Source organism: Chamaea fasciata, unplaced genomic scaffold (genome assembly GCF_029207755.1).
Source record: "Chamaea fasciata isolate MVZ Bird 193981 ecotype frontalis unplaced genomic scaffold, bChaFas1.0.hap1 SCAF_12, whole genome shotgun sequence".
Classification (NCBI taxonomy): domain Eukaryota; kingdom Metazoa; phylum Chordata; class Aves; order Passeriformes; family Sylviidae; genus Chamaea; species Chamaea fasciata.
In genome coordinates, this window is record NW_027094097.1 from 19,957,697 (window position 1) to 19,980,315 (window position 22,619).

Consider the following 22,619-nt stretch of genomic DNA (forward strand, 5'->3'; position numbering starts at 1 on the left):
ACGTGGCACTCATGCCACGGTTTGGTTGATAAGGTGCTCTTAGGTCATAGGTTAGACTAGATGATCTGACAGGTCTTTCCCAAACTAATTAATTCTGTGATTCCGTGAAAAGTTGGCAGTCAGGAGAGAAGGGAAGTTTCTAAGTACCCATCCAATGGGAAAGGGGACAGGGACTGCTCCAGCCAAGAAAGCGTATCAAAAAAAGCCATTTTCTCGGAGGGTGTGCGTGCTCGTCTCTCGGGGAAGGGAGGTACGCACCTGGCTCAGCTGAATCGTTACTAATAAAGAGTTTTATTTCGACGATTTGTCCCCATTGAGTTGTATCTAAAAAGTAGCGCGTTTCTAACCCCACGGCGATGGAATAAGGTAATCTTGAAGGTCCCTTCCATGTTCTGTGATTTTGTGACTGGGCGTGAATGCAGCACCCTCACGGGCCTTCTCCCACTGGGAGCTGCTCTGGAATTTGAGTGGAGCTTTGCAAACAGTATTTCTCTGCAAAGCGCTCTGGAAAATTTTACAGGGCAGATTACTTATCATCTGCCCAGCCAGAAGCTATTGCAAGTGGCAAACTTCACAGAAATTTCCTTGCGGCCAAAAAATAGTCAGGAGCCAGTGCAAGGACCCACTGTCTTTACTGACGGCTCGGGACGGACCGGAAAGGCCGTTGTCACTTGGAAGGATGGATCTGGGTGGCAGGTTCTGGAAGGTCATGAAGATGGATCATCCCAGTTGGTTGAATTGAGGGCTGCCGTCATGGCATTTCAAAAGCTTTCCTGGCAACCTTTCAATTTGGTCACGGATTCCGCTTATGTGGCCGACATGGCACAGCGTTTGGGCCATTCGATTTTGAAGGAGGTTAGCAATGCTGATCTGTTTCGTTGGCTGAAGGCCCTGTGGTGTGCCATTCAGGCCCGGCTTCATCCATTCTACGTTCTGCGTGTTAGAAGCCATACCAATCTGCCAGGATTTATCGCGGAAGGTAATGCGAGGGCTGACAAGTTGGCTAACCCTGCACGGGTAGCACCTCAGCCTGATACACTCGCACAGGCCAAGGCATCACATGGGTTTTTTCATCAGAACGCACATACCTTACAAAAGCAGTTTCAGTTGACGCCAGCGGAGGCTCACGACATTGTCGAATCATGCGACGACTGTCATGCACTGGCTGCGCCTTTACCGGCAGGGCTAAACCCCAGAGGCCTTAGGGCCTTAGAGCTTTGGCAGTCGGATGTTACCCAAGTTGCCGAGTTTGGCCGGTTCAAGTATGTGCATGTCACTGTTGATACTTTCTCCTCTGCAATGTGGGCTTCTGCTCACACGGGAGAAAAGACCCGCGATGTCATTGCCCGCTGGAGGCAGGCCTTTGCCGTTTTAGGCATACCTTCTGCTGTGAAGACCAACAGTGGTCCTGCTTATGCCTCGCAGAAGGTGCGGCAGTTCCTGCAGCTATGGGGAGCGTCGCACAAGTTCGGTATCCCTCATTCTCCGAGTGGGCAAGCAATTGTAGAACGCGCTCATGGTACTCTGAAGCGGGTTCTTCCAAAACAAAAACGGTTAATGCAGGGTGAGACCCCGCACAGTCGGCTGGCAAAGGCTTTGTACACTATCAATCACCTTACGGTGCCACAGAATTCTAACAACCCTATTATGGTGAACCATCACCTCTTGTTGCAGGCGTCGGACGGGACGCATCAGCCTCGGGCGAAAGTTTGGGTGCGACATTTAGTCACTAAGCAGTGGGAAGGTCCCTATGGCCCTATCGCTTCGGGGCGTGGGTATGCGTGTGTACCCACAGATACCGGAGTACGCTGGGTACCTAGGAAGTGTGTTCGTCCGGACCTGCGACCTCAAAGGCAGAATCCGACCGACAGGCAAGCTGGACACGGTGACCAAAATGAAAGACAGCAAGTGGATGAACCATTGAGTGATGACTCCGATACAGACGATGCGAGTGTTCACTCTGATGGTCCTTCCAAAGGCAGAGACTGAACATTGTACATTTTTCTTTTCCTTTTTCTAACACAAAAAGGGTGAGATGTCACCCTGATTTTCAGCCTTCTGATGACTGTTTACATATTTCTAGTGGAGTTTCTCACGGATGTAACATAAACAAGTAGATTGTTTTCACATACCAATATGTGATGGACTTCTGAGATGACCACTGGGGTCAGAGGGGTGTCCCCTTTGTCCTCCAATCCTGGACAAATCTCCAAATCCTATTTAAACCCAAAAACGACAATAAACGGCCCTTTTTTCTTTGCTCACTTCAACCTGTCGGGTGAGTGTGGTTCTTTCGTGTCCCTACTGGCGACAGTCTACCACACGAGCAAGCTACTGAGCTCTGCAAGAAGGGCAAATGGAGCAAGAGGGGAGGTTGTTACTGTTTTGGGTGGCTTTTTTAATGAGTTGACCATGGCCAAGAATTTATTTCATAATGACTGGGGCAAAGTATTTGTTATCCATTCACAACTCAGCCACCAGCTCCTGAGTTATCAGATTGTGAATTGTTCTAGTAGAAAGATTAAAAATTCTCAGAAATGTTTTTATTTTGACATAATATCGGGGAGGAGGATTTTTTTCTTCGCGCTATCAGAGACTGAAAGCTTTTTCTTGTATGGCTTTGTTGCTGGTTTTAGACTACTTGAATTTTCTTTGCAGATAAGAGATGAGGAAAGTGGCTACAACAAAAATCTGTTTTGCATTCCTAAGCATTACGAAGAAGATTTAGAGAGAGTCTTCATTCCTCATGGTCTCATCCTGGACAGGTATGAGGGTAAACAGAAAAGAATAGGGACAGTGGTGCCAATTTTTGTCTCTCCAAAAGAAAAGACTGAGGTCCTGCCCTGTGCAGCCCATGAGAAACATGGAAACCCTGCAGCCCCAACCCTTCTGTCCTAAAGTCTAGTACGAGAGGGGGTTTACGGAGAGGATTCCTCTACAAGCCCAGTTAACCTTCCATGTTCCCTCAAAGATCTTTAAGCCCACCTATCCTGCAATATTGAGGTTTCTGGATTAAATCAGCTTGTGCTGTGCAAATACATAACTAACTTTCCTACGACATTCTGTGGTCACACTCTGCTAGTTATAGAAACCTAACAGCAAGATCAGAATTTTTACTTGAACATTGCTTAATATATGGACAAACAACTATAATATACCGAACACTTTTTTTTTTTTTTTTTTTCCTCACAGGACAGAACGTTTGGCTAGAGATATCCTGCAAGACATGGGAAGTCACCACATTGTTGCACTCTGTGTCCTTAAAGGAGGCTACAAATTCTTTGCTGATTTGCTGGATCATATAAAAGCACTAAATCAAAATGGTGACAAGTCTGTGCCTGTTACCGTGGATTTTGTCAGAATAAAAAGCTACTGTGTAAGCAGCTTTCTTTTCTTTGGAAAATTGATTCTCTCCATAGACTGGCATTCTAAATAGTGGTACTTCGCATGAGAACCCCACAAAAATTGAGTTCATGTATCCATTCTGTTCAAATTACCTACTAAAAAGGAACTGATTTACTGATCTGCCCCAAAGGGCGGAGATTATACGTTCACTGGAATAAACGTAGAGCAGAACACTCAACATGACGAAGGCAGGGGCAGATCTCAAACTCCCTCCTCTTGCAAAATAGCAAGAGCAGCACACCTTTCAAACAAATACAGGATAACACTGTTGGGCATGTTTATGTGACTTCCATCTCTTCTTTGTCCTTCTAGAATGATTCACCTGCAGAAAAAATCAGTTTTGTTGGAGAGGAACTGTCTACACTAAATGGGAAGGTATGAATTAGTATCTTTGTCTTTTAAAGGGAAACAACTGTTCTTGTGTATTTTCCAGGAAATCCATCTTTATTAATATTTTGGTACTGCATACTTCCAGCCACCTAACACTGATTTAAAATGCTGGGCGTTGAAACAGTGAATAATTCCCACTGATCTCAATGGAAACTTGAAGTGATCAGTAATGAGTGCTCCCAAGATCCTAGTCCCCATTTCATCCCAGAACCCCCAGGAAGGAACCATGCTGAATTGACTCGTTCCGTGTGGCTCTACAATACTAGTGCTATACATAGAGCGATATCTAGACCTGACATAGGTGCCTTTATCACCATATTTTAAGCTTTCATAAATACAGAAATTTCGACTCTTCAGAAATCACCAGAGTCAAGTCAGTAGTTCAAATGTTGACCTCCTTTGAAAACCAGTGCAACTTCCTTGTAACTGAAGGTTTTAGTGTGCTTTTTTTGGCTGTAGAATTTGCTGGAAATTGCCATTTAAATCTTTTCTTTCCCTTCTTTTCCTATATAATATCTTCCAGAATGTGTTAGTCGTAGAGGTAAGTAATGACTGAAGGAGGGGTGGAATGATATGGATTTTTTTCCTCCCTTCTTTTCAAATTAATACATATTACATATAACATAATAATTAATTATGCTACTGTGCTGCCGGGTTGGTATACTCTAATTTAGTCTACTGACAGTCTGGTTTTCCTTTCAAACTTGAAGGATAATTTATTTTTTTATCTCTTTCAGGACATTATTGAGACTGGTAGAACAATGAAAGCACTGGTGTCAAAAATAAAAGACAAGAAACCCAGGATGGTTAAAGTTGTAAGGTACAAGGATATAGCTACTAACTGACATATTCAAATCATTTGGGTGAATCGTCAGTGTATGCTGACAGGTGCTTGTTTGGCTTGAAGTTTGGGGTGAAAGGAAATAAATGCAGGAAGTAATCCTCATCCAGCTGCTGAAATATTAAGTGTTTCTTAAAGAGACTGGGAAATTTACCCGTGCACTACCATCTTCACTGCTCAAATGAATAAAATAAGGTTTTATGGCTCTTTCTGTGTAGTCCATAAAGTCTCATGGATTCCCTGTTTCTTATTTTATGTTTGAAGGAAATTCATCTCTTTCCATAGGTTTTCTAACACCACCTCAGTTGCCTCAATACTAGAATGACAACACTCAGAATCTTTGTTAATATTCTCAACCGTAGAAGTTACCAGAATCTAAGAGTCTGTCAGCACTTGGAAGATGACTTCAAGTAGCATTCTAAATCTGCTTTTGGTAGATCTCTAAAAGGAAATTTTGTGGAATATCCCTGTGCCTGTCAAGTAACCACAATGCTTTATTAAAACAGTTGCTTTATGCACCAGTTATTCACACAGTCCTTCTAGTGACTGTCCAGGAGGTTCTCAGTTTCTTCTGAAGTGCACAGGCAAACCAAGAATAGATAGGATTTTGCAGAAGACATTGTCCTTTCCTCCCTCCCTCCCCACTAAAATTGCTACCAGCCACTTGGACATGCTTCCCCCTCTGTGCTATTCTAGTGTCCTGAGGCATTGCTACATGGAAGGGCAATGATCCGAGACACAGGATCGAAGGGAACTGAATACAAAGTAGAGCCACTTGAACACGGAGAATGAACCTAGATCAGAGCCTTTGCTTCTCCCTCCACTACGAGGCTGACCACTGCTTTTTCTGTGCAATACTCTCACTGTTTGAAGTGCATGATTTTAGAAGCTTATGGGGAGGTGTGGGAGAAGGAAGTTTACAGCTTAGAGTAAGACATAATTTAAAAACCAACTGTCTCTGCTCTGCCTTACAGCCTGCTCATTAAAAGGACATGTCAGAGTCCAGGTTACAGACCAGACTGTAAGTATGGTGTTTTTCTGGTACTTTTTTTCTGTATTTTCCAAAACACAGTCTTACAGTTTCACTTCAGGCAGCACATCTGACGACTGGCACATAAGTTTCATGAAGGCCAAGAGAAATGGGGAAAAACTACACAAAACTTGTGAAGCAATGACCAGCTATGCCATCCCGAGACCTCATGACCACATTTTTTCCCTGCTTGGCCTGAGTGCAAGTTTAGCTATTTGATACACAAATTGAACTATTTGATAGTAGAAACAGAATCAAACCTTAACTGCTTTGCTTTGCTTTGCTTTGACCCTAGAGGACATTTGTTTTGACTCTGCATTATTAAACTTGCCTTGTTTCCAAACTGGAAAGTCCTACTGAATCACATTTCATCTACTTTCACTCAAGTGAAATCTCATTCCTTGTCTCCTCTCCCAGGACTAACGCATAACTAGGTTTTAAACAATTATTTTGTTAATAAAAATCATTCTCTTAATACCTTAATTATAAACTGACTGATGGGAATGGTTTAGATTCTAACCTGTGTCATCGATTTACAGCTCAGATTCTTAAGGAAGCACCCCGAAAGAGATGATGCCAATTACTCTTTGCTCAAGTATGTGTCGAATACAAACTCTGCACTTAAAAGCTACTTACACCACAGATATAAAAAGAACTGTGTTTTCTTACAGATGTAGGCTTTGAAATTCCAGATAAATTTGTGGTTGGATATGCTCTTGACTATAATGAATACTTCAGAGATCTAAATGTAAGTACATGCACATGACTCCACTGCCAGCTATCAGGCACCTACCCACCACGGGTACCCAGCAAAAATATTTGTTTCTACTGAGAGCTTCTCAACAATTAAAAACCCTTCAATTCCAGCTAGAAACTTCCATTAAAAGAGCAAAGCCATTTTTAAGGTGCCGAGTTGGTAATGCAATGGAGGTGCATAAGAAATGTCTGGCTTCATCTTTTTATAATTCTAGTCCACAAGTCTCATGGCTCAGCCATTCTGCAGGACCTTCTGAACCCCCAGGATAGTGAACAGCATGCAGTCTGCAGCCCCAGCTGAAAATAAAACAACTTGTAATTTGACTTGAATTGGAAATTTGTCTGCCTTTGTTCAATCCTATGTTGCTCTTCTATCACCGAGTCTTTGAAGCGGCTGGTCAGGGACTCCGTGCGAAGGTTTTCCATACACCTTTGGATAACGTGTCTGGAAGATCTCTCTTCCCTTATTCCTTTAGAGCTTCCTTAGGCTGTACAGAGTAGTAGACTTGGAAACAGCGTAAACTAATAGGGTTGATCTTTTCTTCCCTCCTTTGTTTTCAAAAGTACTCTCTTAATTCCGGTTAACTCGGAAAGTTTTTCACTTCTAAGTCTTTTTACTAAGACAAACCAGTTCTGCTGAAGACACAAACAATCTGTGCTATTGTTCAGCAGCATGAAGTAGTGTGCAGTAATTTAACAAACCGAAGTTCTTTCAAATATATAAACCTATATATTACAGATAAGCTTGGAAAGAATATTAAAACCTCGAGTTTACTGCAAGTAGGGAACTTGCAACAATTACGGTTCTAGTGTGTTTTTATTACAATGCTGGGAATACAGCTGAAAATCAGTCTCGCACTTCATTCGAAGATAGAGGTTGATAAATATTGTACTTCTTCTTTTAGCACATCTGCATTCTGAAAGAGAAGGCCAAAGAGAAATACAGGATGTGATAACGTCAGTCTTCTGGAGCACTAATTCCTGGCTGCTGCTTAGGTGCTAAACCATTACACCAGGAAATCACTTCCGCTGCTTGCGTGTCCCTACGAAGAACGAGAAGCCAAATGTTAGCGCCCAGGACCTGCAGCTCTCCGATTCCCACTTGCACTCTGCGCTGCACACGGACTGTTGAGTTCCCGCGTTTTTCCCGCTGTGAGGGAGCAGCTCGGAGCTGGCTGCGAGCCTCTGGCGCCGCGCCCGTCCCGTTCCGGGCCCCGGGGCGGATTCCTGCCGCTCCTGCCGGGGCCCGAGGGGGAACCGAGGAAGGCTGCAGCAGGCGGGGGCCGAGGCGGGAACGAGGTCCGCCCGGCGCCCCTTTTCGGCCCGGCGCGGCCGTCACAATCGTCGCCGCGGTTGCCCGGGAGCCGCGAAGGTAACCACGGCTGTGGCCGCCGTGCGCCCTCAGTTGCCTCACGGCGCGCTCCGCACTGGGCGCTGCAGCCTGGGCGCCTGCGGGCGGCTTCACTGGGCGATTTGCCGAGTGAATTGTCGGCGGAACATTGGTTTCTGCGAGCGAGTCCTGAACTCGCGGGGACTCTGTCTCTGCGAGCGAGTCCTGAACTCGCGGGGACTCTGTCTCTGCGAGCGAGTCCTGAATTGCCTTTGAAGGTAAAGACTGACTAAAGTTGAGGTTTTTGGTTTTGTCGCATCTGTGCTCTGAAAAAGAATGCCAAAGGGAAATACAGGATGTGATAATGCCAGTCTTCTGGTGTAGCAGTTCGGTGGCACGTACAGCCGAGTGGGTGAACAATATATGGTGCAATGATTGTGCTCTCTTTTTACTGAAGAAATGCAACATCTCCTAAATACACTAGTCTATACATTTTTTCCTGTAGTGATTACTTAAACTGCTTAAAGGTGAATGAGTTCTGTTCAAGTTTCAGTGGATTGTTATGATCTGGTTGTTAACATTATTAGGAAAATGCATCTGAATTCAGGTGCAAACGAGACCATATGCCAAAATCAATAGTCTGGATTTAATGTAACAGCAAATGTGAGGAAGAGAGAGAGAAAGAAATAGAAAAGGGGAGGAGGGGGGTTGGGGAGAGGGACAGAAAGAGAGTGACAGAGACTGATTAAGGTGGAAAATATCACCATTCCATGGAACCCATCGGCATACCATTAAATCCTCTTCTAGTCTTCTCTGTGCTGAGGTGTGACAAAACATAAGAGTCCAATGGATTCGTACAGATTTGGGCAAGGTGGGACTGCCCAGGTACCTCCCTGGGGCAGGGCAAGTTTGACTCTGTCTCTTGCTACTTTCAACTCATATAAAACCTTTAGCACCAGCATATCCTTGGAGTCTGCCATGAATTGGGTTCTGGATTTTCAGGTCTGTTACTTTGCATCCCGTGCAGTCACCTGGTGCAAGGCCTCAGGCGTGGGTCTGGGGGCACTTTGGAGGTCTTTGATGGGTTGTGACACCCCCTCAGCTGCCCCTCACGGCAATGTCCCTTGGATGTGGCCTTCTGGGAGTGGGGGTTCTAGAGCTGAGCCCGTTTGTGTGAGGGAGGATGGGTGTCCACTGCCTCTGAGCAGAGGTTACACCACACCCCCAAAATGTCCTCCTTCCCTCTCTGTTGATGGGAGGTTTGTGTGCAAGCCTGGCCTCAGCAGATGAGTCTGTGGCTATGACTTCCCCAGACAGAGCTGATTTTCAGGACAGCTGCTGGGTTTGGTTTTGTTGTGGATACATGTTTCTCCCTGAGCCTTGTTTACTCCTCCCCAGACCTGAGGTAGTGGGACAATAGTGTCACCTTTATCTTGTCTCAGTTTCCCTTAGGTGGCTTAACTCACCGTCCAAAGTTCCACTCAGGAAGCATTTTCAAGCAAGGGTGGGCTTTGGTGCTCGCAGCTTCTTTATACAGCTTTGTCACAAAGGGCAAAAATTCCTTTATGACACTATTTCAGCCATTAGCCATGACATTCCAGTCTCTCACAAGTCCTGTGAGGAGCAGCTGAGAGAGCAGGGGTTCTTCAGCCTAAAGAAGAGGAGGTCCACTTGAGCTGTTTTTAAGTAATATTTAAGCTGCAGCTTTGTTCTATCTATCATTAATGTTCAGATTCTTGGCTCCAGGTTTCAGTATGATCCATCTTTGAAGTGCACAACATAGCCATATAGTCCTCAAATACAGTCCCACTAGAGGTCTAACAATACTAGCTACTTATGCCAAACAAGCACTTAGCTACTTTTAAGTAATGTAAAATTTTTAGCACCAGTATATCCCTTGAGTCTGCCATGAATTGGGGTATGCATTTTCAGACTTTCATTGTTGCTCCTTCCAGGTGAAGCATTGTCGCTTATCTACGACATCCTCCCTTCAAAATGGCTTCTGGATTCTCGAAGAAGACACCACCACCACCACCACCTCGTTCTTTGTTAAGAGAAAAACTGGCGTCTGTTAAAGTGAGTACCCACTGGGGCTGTGCTAAGGCTGGAAACTCCCCTGGTGTCCCTCCTCTCCCTGCCCTGCCCGTTGTCCAGCAGCACTGTCCAGCTGCAGACCCCGTCCCCACCTCTCTGTGCCGTGCTCCTCTTGGTGGGGCTGTCCTGGTGCAGTAGGGAACACCGTGTGTTGCTTCAGGGACAGTCCAGCTTGCCTGGCTCTGCCACCGCAGCCAAGTTAAACCTCTGTGAAGCTGAAGCCCTGAGCACCTGCTCCTTTCCCTCCCCTTGGTCACAGTCATTCCTTCTGTCAGGCTGGACACTCACCAGTGCTGCTCTGACCAGCCTGCCCTTGGGCATGTGGGGGGGAAGCTCAAACTCTGCCCAAAGCCTTGAGAGACGCGGCTGGTCCCAGCCTGAAGAGGTTCCAAACCAGCTGTTCCCTCTCCTCTCCTGTGTGGGGCACAGATCCAGCCCTGCAGGCAGCAGAGTCAGGGCTGCAATGGTGCCTTGGCTGTGTCAGGAGCTCACTTGACTGAAGATACCCCACGGCTGAGGCTCTGTCAAGGAGATCCCTCTGTTTTCTTCTGCGGAGGGATCTGTGAGCCCAGGCAGAGAAAACCAAAGCCAATTAACGGAGAGAACTAAAACTTGGACACATTCCTGTGCACCTCACTCTTGGTACAACTTTGCTTTCTTGCGTCTCTTGGACTCGCCCAGCAGTGCTATCTCCTTGCTGTGAGTTTTGAGTGTTGTGCAGGAATGGAGTTAGGGGAGTGCTGAGAGCTCCACCCCACTCTCTGAAAAGGTCACTGCCTCAATCCAATAAAACTAAAGAGGAAAAAAATGCCCAAAGAGCAGAAATCCCCAAACAAGTCACATCAAATCGTGGAGAAGCTAATGGGACAGAGCCATGGGGTTGGAGTATGTATATTTTACTCTGTGTTATTAATTTACTGATGCTAAGTATTTCAGCAAGTAACTTCCAGGGCTTCCAGGACTGTCCTAGACTATGTGATCACAAATTATTCACCAGTGCCGCTTGTTCAAGAGAAAGCCTATATGAAGAGTGGCATCTCTGAGGCTCTTGCTGCGTTTTTTTTTTGCCTTTCAGCTGCTTCCATCTACGTTCCTGAGGGAGAAGGTTCAGGCCAGTACTGGGAGGCGTATTCTGCCCAGCATTAGCCCATTTCAAGTCTTGAGACTGTGTCGTCAAAAGGTAGCCTTTTCCTGCTCTTTTTCTTTCTGCTTGATGTGAAGTTTGAAGAGGATGTGTGCTTGTGACAGGCTCGCCTCCAGCAAAACATCTCAGTGTCCAGGTCCTGTCATTGCAAACTGCTGCTTGTGGTGGACTTGGAGTCCTGATCTGCACCAGGCCAACACAAATAACCTCTGCTGAAGCTGCTGGGCTTTGCTGGAGTGTAGCTGCCATTGCTAAAACAAGGGGGGGAAGGCTGGGGACGCAAAGGCACAAAATTGCCATTTGCCATTCTCCTGCTGAAACAGCCGCCTCTTGCTTAGGTGCAGTCACCATCAAATGCTTGGGGTCATAGGATTCCCTCCACAGTGGCAGCATTGCCCTTTGAAGGCCGAGTAGCTGCAGTAATTACTTCAGATTTAACAAAACTCATTGCATTCATGCTTTGGGTTGGAACCCTGACGTGGTGTTAGATTTTGCAGGCTGCCAGATGTACAGGGGACTCACCCTGGGCAGAGGGGAATGGATGTGCTTTATCTGGATCCGTGCCTGCTTAGAGGTGTGTTTAAAGCTGCTTTTCTTGCAGGGCTGGCTCAGTATAAAGCCCACTCCAAACGGGTAGGTGACCGAGGTGGGCAGTTGAGCAGGAAATTGGCAGCATGAGATGTGTAACAAAGTGGTTAAGGATCGCCCTGGAGAGGGGGGATCGGGAACACCTCAGAGAAGGGCACGACTAAGGGGACAGCGTGCTGCAGCCACTCCCTTGGGCAGAGTGTGCCTCCTGTCAAGTCACGGAGGATTCCTGCTTGTGTCTCTGGAGTGACAGCAGTGTGTCTGGAGAGGGCAGACAAAGCAGGGGAGAGTTTTCTCAAAGCAGTGTCTCTGCTCCAGAAGCATTTGTTGCTGTTGTGTCATTCCAGACGTGCTCTACAATGGTATTAAATAAGATAGCAATAACAGATTACAAGAAAGCACCCATTTAAAAAGGAAATACCAACTTGCTGAGAAAAGAACTGAACGTTATCCTCATTCAGCGATCACCTGATTTGTCTTTTTCCTAACTTCTGTGTTACTTTACTTTTGCCTTTACCTCTGCTAGCAATGCACTAACTTTTAAATACAATTAACGGGGACAAAATCATCCAAGCAAAAGAAAACTGTTTATTAGTAACGATTCAACTGAGCTGGGCGTGTCTCTCTCTCCCCTGGAGACAAAGAAAGACACCCTCCAGCAAAATGGCAATCTTTCTATACCCTTTATACCTGCCTGGGGCGGTCCCCGGCCCCTTTCCCGTTGGATGGTACTCGGGAACTTCCATTCTCTCTGACCACCAACTTTTCTGTCCCCTCCCCTCTCATCCTACTTCCTTTTGGTCAGGTCTTCAACCACGTCCTTCTCCCAGCTCATAGCAGCATGCAACAAACCAACCTGAAAAAATCCAAACCACAAACAACACGCAGAACCAACAACTTTCATTCTTTAACTTAATAACCTTTTGACATTGTTCAGCAAAATATCGCCTCATCTCTCACACCTCCTCTGGTACTGTTCTCTTCTTACTGATGTCTAAGTTCTAGATGACAAAAAATATTTGCAGTTGTGTGGGCCTCAGTTTCCCTGTCTCAGAATAACGGACATCCCAAAATTGTTTCCCATGGAGTCTGATGTAAATTTATGGGTTTTACTTACTCCATGAGTCCTCAGTCAGTGCCCCAGAGCTCTGTGACCTCATGGGCACAGGGCAGTCCTCAAGGTAAGTGCTGCCTGGCATTCTGGAGAAGGAAACCTGGAGAAATAGGTGCCAAAAGAGCAGCTTGGCTCGAGCCTGCTCTGTGTGGCCCTGCAGCTCTTGATCAGCTGAGAGCAGAGGTGGGTGAGCTACTGTTTCCCTAGTGTGGCCTGGGCAGAGGTGCTCGCCATGAGTCTGTACTTCAGTGGGGATCAGTGTAAGATTCTCCTTCATGAACCTTCCTCCCAGCAGCTGAACGTCTCCCTGCTCTCTCTTGCCTCTCCAGTTGTCATCAACTCCCCGGAAAAAGAGATCGTTTAGCGTTTCCCCACCAGAGGTGGTATTTCGGAACTTCGTCGTTCATGAGGTCTATGAAATGGTGGTGTCTCTCATGAATAAGGGCGAGGTAAGTGCTGGGACATGGAGCGTTAACACTGTGCTGGAAGAGTGGTGTAATTCCCATAGTGTACAGCAAAGCAAGTTATCTGCTGCAGCACATCCAGAAGAAAATGTCTCAGCATCTTGTTCTGCAAGATGGTGGAAATCTTCCTGTGCTGGGAATTCTCCCCTGATTTTGCCCATGGGCTGACGGTATCTATCCCAAAGGAGTTTCCTTCTTTTGAAAGCTCTGATTGATAGGAATGTTGAGGGTTATACAGTTCTTACCTGCTCTCATGCTTTGCCTTGAGTCTATACCACATCTTGTGTCTCCTTGGTTAATCTTGGTTCCTGGTAGGAATTTCTGCCTCTCTCAGCCTGTTTGGCTCCCTTTGTGCAGCTCAGAGTCAAAGCTCAGGGGCTGAGTCTTCTACGCTTTCTGCTGGAATCACTATCATTAGTGGCATTGGCACGGCAGGAAATGTTCTGAAACAGCCCTGGAATCAGAGTGATGTAGCAGAAGCAGTAGGAGGCCTTTAGGTGCCACTTCAGGCTCCTGCTAAGCTTCATCCAGCTCTGCTCAGGTTTTCCAAAAGCAACATGGTGCTCTGCTTTCCCTTTGGAGAACCACAGCACATCCAAAGCCATGTGATCCTGTTTTGCAGTTTCCCAAGAGAGCTGAGAGGGAAAAAGTTGAAAAATGTCAGCAGTTGTGTTGGACTCTAAAGGGGAAAACTGAGACCATTTGAATTTCAGTCAGGGAAACATTTTCTTAAATGAGGCTTGTGCCAAGAGTGGGCTGGTGGGAAGAGACAGGAGGGAGTCAAAATCATCTGGTTTAGACTTTTTGAGAGCATTTTGGTGCTCAGGGGTTGATATGTATGTGTTGAAAATGCATGTTTGCTGTGTCTGTGTATCCCAGAGAGCAGAACTTGGCCTGCTGGCTGCAAGCGGGAATGCCCAGCAGCCCAGCTTGCCTGCACAGGCAGCAAGAACCCCTGGAGAGCCAAGGTTGGCTTTTAATACTGAAACCACACTGTGAGTCAGTGCTGGTCATGTTTTGAAATATTGCCCCCGCAGTCCCCCCCCGCCAGGGCTAGCTCTGGAGAGGCTTTGGAGGAATATCTCCAAAGGGACAGGACAAAAGATTTCAAAAGAGGCTCTTACCCCCAGATTATTCCTCAAAGGGGTCCAGGGGCCGAAAGAGAGAGAACAAAGAAATCCAGGGGTCTTATCTAGTCTCCTATTTTGGGAGGGTCCTGGCATTCAGCCAATTAGATGTGGACATGTAGGGAGGAAATTCCCGAAGGGTCAAAAGGCGAGAGACCATTCCCCTAAAGAATTACAACGTTTCTCCAGGAGGAAAAGGCCTTTGAAGCCCACAGTCAGTAGGCACAGCCTGTCTGTGTTTCCATCACTTTTGGGGAGGTGATTGCTGTAATCAGTTGATGATTCTTCCTTGCTGCTTTACTGGCCCTTTAAATTCTCTTTGTCGTCTCCTTTTTTTAGGGATTGCTGTGTTCCTTCTTTTGCTTTTCAGGTTTGCTTTTGTTCCCAGTAAGGCCACAGTGTTTGGTCTCCTCTCTTGCTGCTCTGCCTGCATGACTGTATCCCCCAGAACTGCCCTATCCAAAGCTGACCTGCTAGAAAGGAATTTCTTCCTTCCCCCAGGATAATGTGCTGTTATGCTTTCAGGTAGCACAAACCCTCTGTGGAACACGACTGCATAGCTGTGTGCAGGCAGAAGCCAGCAGGTTTTTGGCCCTGTTGAATATGCAGATGATTTGGTTCAGGAGCTCTGTCTCCATCCTGCTGGTGCTGACCTGCTCGGCCCTTCCTTCCCACCAGGCACTGCCCTACTGCCCCTGGCCAAAATGCTGGAGCCAGACAGAAGGGATTCAAGTTCACCCTTGGGAATTCTGTGCCTGTACCTCCACAGCTGAAAGGGCTTTGGAAAAGGGGTCAAGGAAGGACGTCACCAGGGCATGGGCAGGTCTCCTCTTGTCCTGTTTCCTCAAGTGGCAAAATCATGGTTCCATGTCTTTCCTGCAGAATCTTCAGGGGGTGCAGGTCTCCATGGAGAGCTCACCTTACTTCCAGCTGGCGGGCCCCAGTGATGCATGCCGTGCCGTGCCAGGAGGCGTCATTACCGATGTGCACGTCCACTTCACTCCTGACGAGAACAAGGTGAGACTGGAGGAGCCAAAACACAGAATTATCTCCAAAGCCATTGTTGTCCCTGCACTCTGGGTACAGCCCATGCTGTGAGCTTGGCTCCAGGCCGTGGGCAGGCAGCCTGCAGCCAGTCCCAGCTTGGCATGTGCTGTCAGGCCCTGCACCCAGGCCTGACAGGCCCTGCTTCCCCTCGCTGCACATTCCTCTGAGCATTCCCAAGGGAAGAAAGATGCCCAGGGAACAGTAGGCAAACGGTAGAGGGGTGTTGATAGATGTCTGGCCATCTCTAGGTATAGTGGAAGGGGTTTCGTTATTCTGCAAAGTACTAGAGGAACAAAGAGGTCAGAGAGCTTTCCGCCTTCCTGACGGGCAACAGCTTCCCTGCCTCACCCGGGGCTGGAGCAAGGACGGTGCTTTTTCACACCCTCTGTTCTCCAGCCTTGCGGCTGTGCTGTCCCAGAGCACAGCTGACCATGATACGGCTGCAAGGCCAGGGCAGAGGATGTGCTGTGCCCGTGGGCCCAGCCTGGCACAGGCACACTGAGCTCTAGGTGCCCTTAGTCAGCAGGAGCTTGGTGAGCTGCAGGGGACTTGGACACCTGCCTGAAAGAGCTCGTGTAGGGCAGGTACAGCCTGCAGGCAGGCAGACCTGTGGGCCCAGAGCCGGTGGCAGCGACACTGCTGCGGCTCTGTCTTCATGCCTGTCACTGTGGCTGCTCTGTCAGCTGGCGCCCATTCCATGCCAATTGTGCTTTTGCGTGCAAGTTTGAACACCAGTGCCGAGGCCCTGGCAAGTCTGCTCTCAGCGCTGTGATCTGGAGGCTCGTTCATACAGAGGGGTTTAGGACATGGCATGGAAGGGAGGAGGCCTTGCAGGGAAACAACGAGAGGCTCTTTGCAACAGCATCCTGCTACCTCTTAGCACTGTTCTTCTCGTGACTTGGTTGGAGAGGCAAAGTTAGAGGGGAGTTCTGAGCAAACAGATATTTCTACACCAGGCCAGAGGTCCAGGATCTCTTTGGGTGCAGCTGTTCTCTCAGTTTCCTTTTGCTGCTTAGATTCAGTTTAACACTTTGTCCTATTCTCAATCAGTGGGAATATAGTAACCTAAGGAGGAATGTCCTGTGTTCCCTAGCTCCATGTTCCTTAGAAGGGACTTAGGAATTATTTAACATCATTAAAATTGAGAGTAAAAATTATGGTGGCCCTGGGCACTTGTCTGTATGACCCAAGTGACACAAGAGCTTAATGCCACTGAGATAGGTTTTGCAAAGTGCACTGCTGCCTTTAAAATGTGAGATATTAGTAGAACTTATTGTTCATTTTGGGGTGGAATAGGTAAATTGATACCCTTGAAGGGATATAGGAAATGGCTTTTCTTCTGCCATGGAGATGGCACCAAATGACCTGTGCTGAGACAGTTTCTTTTCCTGCAGGTTTATTCCCATGAGCTCGTCTGCGTCAGTGGAGAGGAAAGGATAGTTGTGCCAATTCGGGCCATCCCTGCCCGAGCTATCCTGAACTTCCCCGACGAGCTGGACTTCTCAAAGTGTCCTGTCAAAGGCAGCACCCGCAAGAGTCTGCTGATTGAGAATTCTGGTAGTGTGGCAGCTCATTACCAGCTGAGCACTGAGAGGTGAGGCAGCTCATCTGTCCTTGTGCAAAACACCTTTGGGGGATAACAGAGTTGGGAAAGAACAACAAAAGGAACCAGAGCATGGGAGCTGCTGCCCTGCGTCGCCGGCTGCAAATGGGCAGGATGGATGGCATCTGCTCTTGCTTTCGGTGTTCTTAGCAGGATGCAGCCTTTGAGCTTTCTCTGCCCCAGATTTCCCGGGGGGTGCTGGAACATGTTAGTTGCTGGCTTGCGCCCTCCTGAGCACAAGCAGCTTCTGAAATGGGTACTCACCACTGTCAGCCAAACAGACCCATTCTCTGGGAGGACACAGGCACATGGCTTTCCAGTGGTGCCTGCATCAGATGCCCAACATGAGCTGTGTTGCAGGCAGCCGGTGCAGTTCCTGTTACTTAAAGCTGATCTGATTTCCCTTGTCAGCTGAGGGCATCAGTCCCCTCTTCTGTTCCACGATGAACCTTTGAAAGCCGGTTTAAAATTTCAAACACGTGCTTTAAATCTCTGAATAAGGTCGTGCCCCCTTTCATTGAGATCTCTTTTTATATACTCTGAAGTTCCTGTGTTTCTGCTGTTTTTTCATTTTGGTTTGTGTTAAATGTTTGCCAAAAGATCATGAATTCTTCATTGGGAACTTTCATAAATGTCAAGCTCTTCTAATGCCTATCAATACACCACATGCCCATAGGTATATGCACAGGCGTATTAGAAACATGAGACATTTAGTGAATGTGTGAAAAGCAATTGGGCTGCTTTAAAAGATAAAAGAAGGTAGAATAACTTTTTCTAGAGGGGACCTCTGGAAATTGTCTGAGCAAATACACTGCTCAAAGCAAGACCAGTGTCCGGGGATTGCAAGGGGCCATTGGGAGATCTGGAGTTGTCTTTAGATGCCATACAAGGAAACAAACATACAAATGGACTAGTTAAAAAGCCGAAGACGACCTATTAAAACCCCTCCATGACCTTATCTTTTCTGCCTGTCGGGTGCAGTAGTGATTCATTGAAAGGGTAGATCTAACAGGATGAGAACTATCTTAAGGAACAGCTGACAATTAACTCACTATATTGCTCTAATCAAGCCATAAAAGGCCAAAATTTATCCTGCCAGCCCCATCTCTTGGCAGTGGTTTTCATTTGGTTATTATAGCGTCAGGGATGTCTCCTTCACAGTCCTTCCTATCTCTGGGCTCAGGGAACAGCTTAGTGATGTTGACTGAAATTCAGAGGAGTTAAGTTTAACTGTAGAGCTTGTGTCCTTGGGTCTTGGGGAGCCAGGTCTATATGAGAGATGACTGCTCCAGCAGGAACAGGGGAGTCTGGTGGGTACAGCCTGGGGTGGGATGTAGGAGATGCAAGGGCTGATTTGCACTCAGTTTTTCAGCCCTGACAACTGAAACTTGGCTGGATCCTCTTCTCCTGGTAATTTGAAAATAAGAAGATATCTTCTTTCTCATGCAACGCCTGAAGTCACTCCCAGGAGTGTTATTCGCATCCTGCCATCTGAGGACAGGAGTATGTAACATGGGGCAGGAGTGGAAAGGGAAGGGAAGGGAAGGGAAGGGAAGGGAAGGGAAGGGAAGGGAAGGGAAGGGAAGGGAAGGGAAGGGAAGGGAAGGGAAGGGAAGGGAAGGGAAGGGAAGGGAAGGGAAGGGAAGGGAAGGGAAGGGAAGGGAAGGGAAGGGAAGGGAAGGGAAGGGAAGGGAAGGGAAGGGAAGGGAAGGGAAGGGAAGGGAAGGGAAGGGAAGGGAAGGGAAGGGAAGGGAAGGGAAGGGAAGGGAAGGGAAGGGAAGGGAAGGGAAGGGAAGGGAGTGCTGAAGTGTGGCCAGGGACTCCCTTAACTGGCAGCTTCTCTTTCTGGCAAAATTCCTGACAAAACAATAAGAAAAAAATCCTGTGCCTTGCCCACACCAGGCACCGATCCCCCAAGCCCCAGCAGAGACCTGCAGCAGTGCTGGCTCACCCTCGGGGCAGATGTGGGAGCTCGTACAGTAATCGGGCTCCGGGGCTGCTGGGGCCTTGTCTTTCCTCCTCTCTCCCCAAAGTCTCACATCCAGCACATAAACATTGCTGGCCCAAGGCTTCTCCATCAGCCACTAGTGATGTTCTCACTAGTGGTAATGGAGCAGGTCAGGCCCATAACTGCAGCAATAGGTCCTTAGTGAGCAGAACCTGAAGCAAGTTCATCAGCTGTCACTACTGACATGAATGAAATTCAGCTTGCCAGATGTTCTCTATACTTTTGTGTGTGATAAGTTCAGCACCAAACTCCCCAGAACACCCTTTCTGTGCACAGATTGACCACCAGCAAAGCACTGAGGAACTTTTGTTTCCTCAGTGGGGCTGTGGAAGAGCACAAAGCCCAGCAACTTCTGGGCAGAAGCACATTTCACCTGAGCTGTCCCTGAGCATCAAAGCACGGAGTCTTGTGTTTGTCAGGCAAGAACTGTTCACCTGGTGACCAATCCTAATTGCTCCTGTTACATCCAAAGTGCACCAAGACATTTGCGTAATTATTTCCAACACATTGCGCAGAGTTTGTCTGGTGAGCCAAGCAAACAGTTACCAGCCTGGATGACAACCCAGGGTCCCAGATTGCACTGCTGGTAAATACACAAAACCCTCCTGTTCTGCCTCCTCGATGTGCTCCTGCTAATGGTGCTTCATATGGCTGGGATTGGATCCTTCAGATTGTAAATGGCATCCTCCTTTTGGGTCTTGTTTCCATGTCACTGTATTGCTCTAATCTGCATTTGCACTCTTTCAGAGTTTTGATTGCTCCTTTTTGTAGAGCAGCTTTCATTGAAATGCTGATAAAATGTGCTAATTCAGGATCTTTTCAAGGTAAAATAAACCAAAGAGCCACGCTGCAAATTCAACAGTAATTATTCCGTGGTCTTCAAGGGAAAGTTCCTTCTCCCTGTCTGATTCCTAGGCTGTAATCTCACAAGAGAGGTAGTGCCCTAACATTTGCATCTCTTGAGAGGAGGTTTATAGGTAGCAGGAAAAGAGAAATTCCTGAGGCAGTCAGCGTCAAGTTATGCATGCAGATAGCTCTTAACTCTCTCTGTGCTTTTCACAAACCATTCTCTGATGGGATTGCTGGCAGTCAGAAGGCTGGATGCAGAGTATGGGGGGGATTAGGTCGTTTTATCCCACAGGATCTTCTGAGGGCTGGATCTCCTCAGAAGTGGGTCAGTAGCTGTTTCTGATCCTGGCTGTTCTGTCTGTCTTGGCTGTAGTTTGTTTGCTCCCTGCTTGCCCAAGTGAGCTGAAGTGACCTGCACTGCAGAAGGAATGTCATGGCCAGATGTCCCCCCAAGTCCTGATCTCTCTCTTTGTGTTGCAGTCCTTTCTCCGTGGTTCCAGCCGAAGGAATTCTGGGCCCTGGTCACACCATGCAGGTGACAGTGGGATTTCACCCGCTGACGAGCGGTGACCATTTTGGGTCCCTGGTGGCGCGCTGCACAGGTGAGTGCTGGGCAACGCACGGGACACAGGACAGTTCTCCACCATCACTCCCTGTTCATCCCCCTCAATTCCCTCTAGATGTACCTCCTCTGTTCCAGCTCTGCCCCAAAGAAAACTGAAATAGCTGGTGTTTAAATGGTTGAAAAAGTGGATCCCCTCTAACAGGGCTGAGATTTTTGGAATTCTGTTTTGCTGGGTGTTGCAGAGTGGAGGAAGGAGGAACCCTGATTCTCCACTACTGTGTGGCTACGCCTGGGTGAAGTTTTATTTTACTCCTGGGCAGTGCTGTATGTGAGCTGCGAGGTCTCCATCAGACTCTCTCCAATGCAGTGTATTTCTTGCACACCTCTGTCCTGTATGCCGCTTCTCCACTGGCTTGTCACAGACCCTTTTACTATGTTGCCCTCTACACATCCATGCAGTTTTTGCCTAATAACATCTTCAGGCCCTCAAGTTCCTGTATGGTGACAAATCAAGACAAATTTTTCCTCGTCCCCATTTCCCAGGCCGTTCATGCTGTTGCAAACCTCTCACATCTCCCATTTGATTTCTAGACTGAGGAATCCCATTCAGACTTCATATAGAAGCTGCTCTGTACTTATTAATCTTTTCTTGTCCTTTTGTATTTAACCTGAAATGCTCCATCTTGGTTTTTGAGATCAGGACAATATGAAATATTTCAAGACTGATGGGGCTGTGGGTTTGGACAGGAAGATGACGATGATGATGATTTTTATGGTGTTCATTTTGTAGTGGTTTGTCATATTGCAAAGCCAGGCTGGTTGTGTTTCCTCTCCTGTGTCCCCTCCTGCTGTGGGCTGTCACTTCACCTGTTCCTCTGGGTCTCCTTTTTCTGCCCACATGCCCCCAGGCGTATTTGCTTGTCAGCAACAAGGGATCCAAGGGATCAGGAGGGGCAGGAGTCTCGTGGGATGCGCAGGGGAGACCTCGGCAAGCCAGGATTGACCAGGGCTCCTCAGTGTCACCTGAAGGACTTTGATGCAGAAATCCCAGTGGTCTGAGTGGGTCACCTGAGCACATCTGACAAATCCCACTGTACATACTGTCACCTTGGGGCCAAATCTCTACAAACACCTTGGAAATAAGGTGGTTAAGGAGGTGCCCAGGACATCCTCACGCCGTACACACAGAGCTGTCAGGACGTGCTAAATGTACTGATCCATGGAACTGCTAATACATTTAAAAGCTATGACACTTTCTTCCGTGACCTGTGGTTTGCTTTGTTCCTTGTGCTTCCATCAGCAACTGAGCTAGCTGAGCAAAGACTCTGCTTTGTTCCAGGTGAAGAAAGTTTCTTCACATTCCTTCGCGCAGAAGCTGCAGATGTCAACATTGGATTGAGCACATATTCCATGAAGGTTGAGAAGACTTTCATCACCACATCAAGCCACACAAGCATGTTCATCAGAAACAGGAGTAACATCACAGCCCACTTCCAGTGGAAGATGTTTCCTACTGAGGAAGCCGACAATGAAGAGAAGAGGAGGTTGGTTTGAAAGATACGTTTCAGTGAGATACATGGCCCAAGACTGAAACTAATGCATGGCCTCAGGGGGGTGTTGGTGATTTTGAATGGTTTAGGCCAAGTAAACCATCCCTGGCCTTAGGGTGTGTGTCCCTGGGCTGCAGGAGCTCAGCACAGCAATCCAGTTCCATTTATACTCCAACCAAGGATGGCATTTTGGGAAGGAAAGGTTGATTGCAATGACTGGATTTCCTCAAGTTCTAATTGGGCTTTTGCCTCCCTAATCTTCTTCCTACATGACCTGGCAACATCCCTAAACGTTTCCTGAGTTGCCAGCCCCTCTTTGCAAAGGCGATACGCCCTCTTTTTTCCCCTTAGTTCCTTCCAAATCTCCTTGCCCATCCAGGCTCGTTGTCTTCCCTGTCAGCTCATCTTTCAGCACACAGGGACAGTCTGTTCCTGTGCCTTCAAGACTTCTTTCTTGAAGTATGTCCATCCTTCCTGTACCCCTTTGTTTGTAAAGGCTGTTTCCCAAGGTCCTCTCCAAAACAGTCTCTTGAACAGGCCGAAGGCTGCCTTCCAGAAGACCAGAGTGTAAGTTTTGTTGATGCCCCTCCTTGTTTCACTGAATGTTGAAAACTCTGTTATTTCACAGTCACTGTACCCCCAGACAGTGGTGAACAGATGAAGTTCTTTTAGTTCTTAGGGAATCTCCTGGTGATATCCAGTACCTGGATCCCA

The 22,619-nt window shown here is 47.4% G+C and overlaps 2 protein-coding genes across 2 annotated transcripts in view; both read left to right on the plus strand.

Moving 5' to 3' along the window:
• Positions 1-1,299: 1,299 nt before the first annotated feature.
• Positions 1,300-7,375, plus strand: LOC136296095 (hypoxanthine-guanine phosphoribosyltransferase-like). Its single transcript, XM_066194917.1, has 10 exons — positions 1,300-1,707; positions 1,796-1,908; positions 2,637-2,765; positions 3,193-3,376; positions 3,718-3,780; positions 4,319-4,336; positions 4,533-4,615; positions 5,611-5,657; positions 6,338-6,414; positions 7,328-7,375. Exons 1-10 carry the CDS (start codon positions 1,300-1,302, stop codon positions 7,373-7,375), a joined length of 1,170 nt encoding a protein of 389 aa, XP_066051014.1.
• A 2,372-nt stretch (positions 7,376-9,747) lies between these two features.
• The window catches only part of LOC136296096 (hydrocephalus-inducing protein homolog), a 71,921-nt gene continuing 59,049 nt past the window's right edge, over positions 9,748-22,619 (plus strand). The window contains 6 exon segments of the mRNA XM_066194919.1: positions 9,748-9,828; positions 13,022-13,141; positions 15,166-15,300; positions 16,725-16,924; positions 20,271-20,392; positions 21,695-21,899. Coding sequence (XP_066051016.1) covers positions 9,748-9,828; positions 13,022-13,141; positions 15,166-15,300; positions 16,725-16,924; positions 20,271-20,392; positions 21,695-21,899 — 863 coding nt within the window.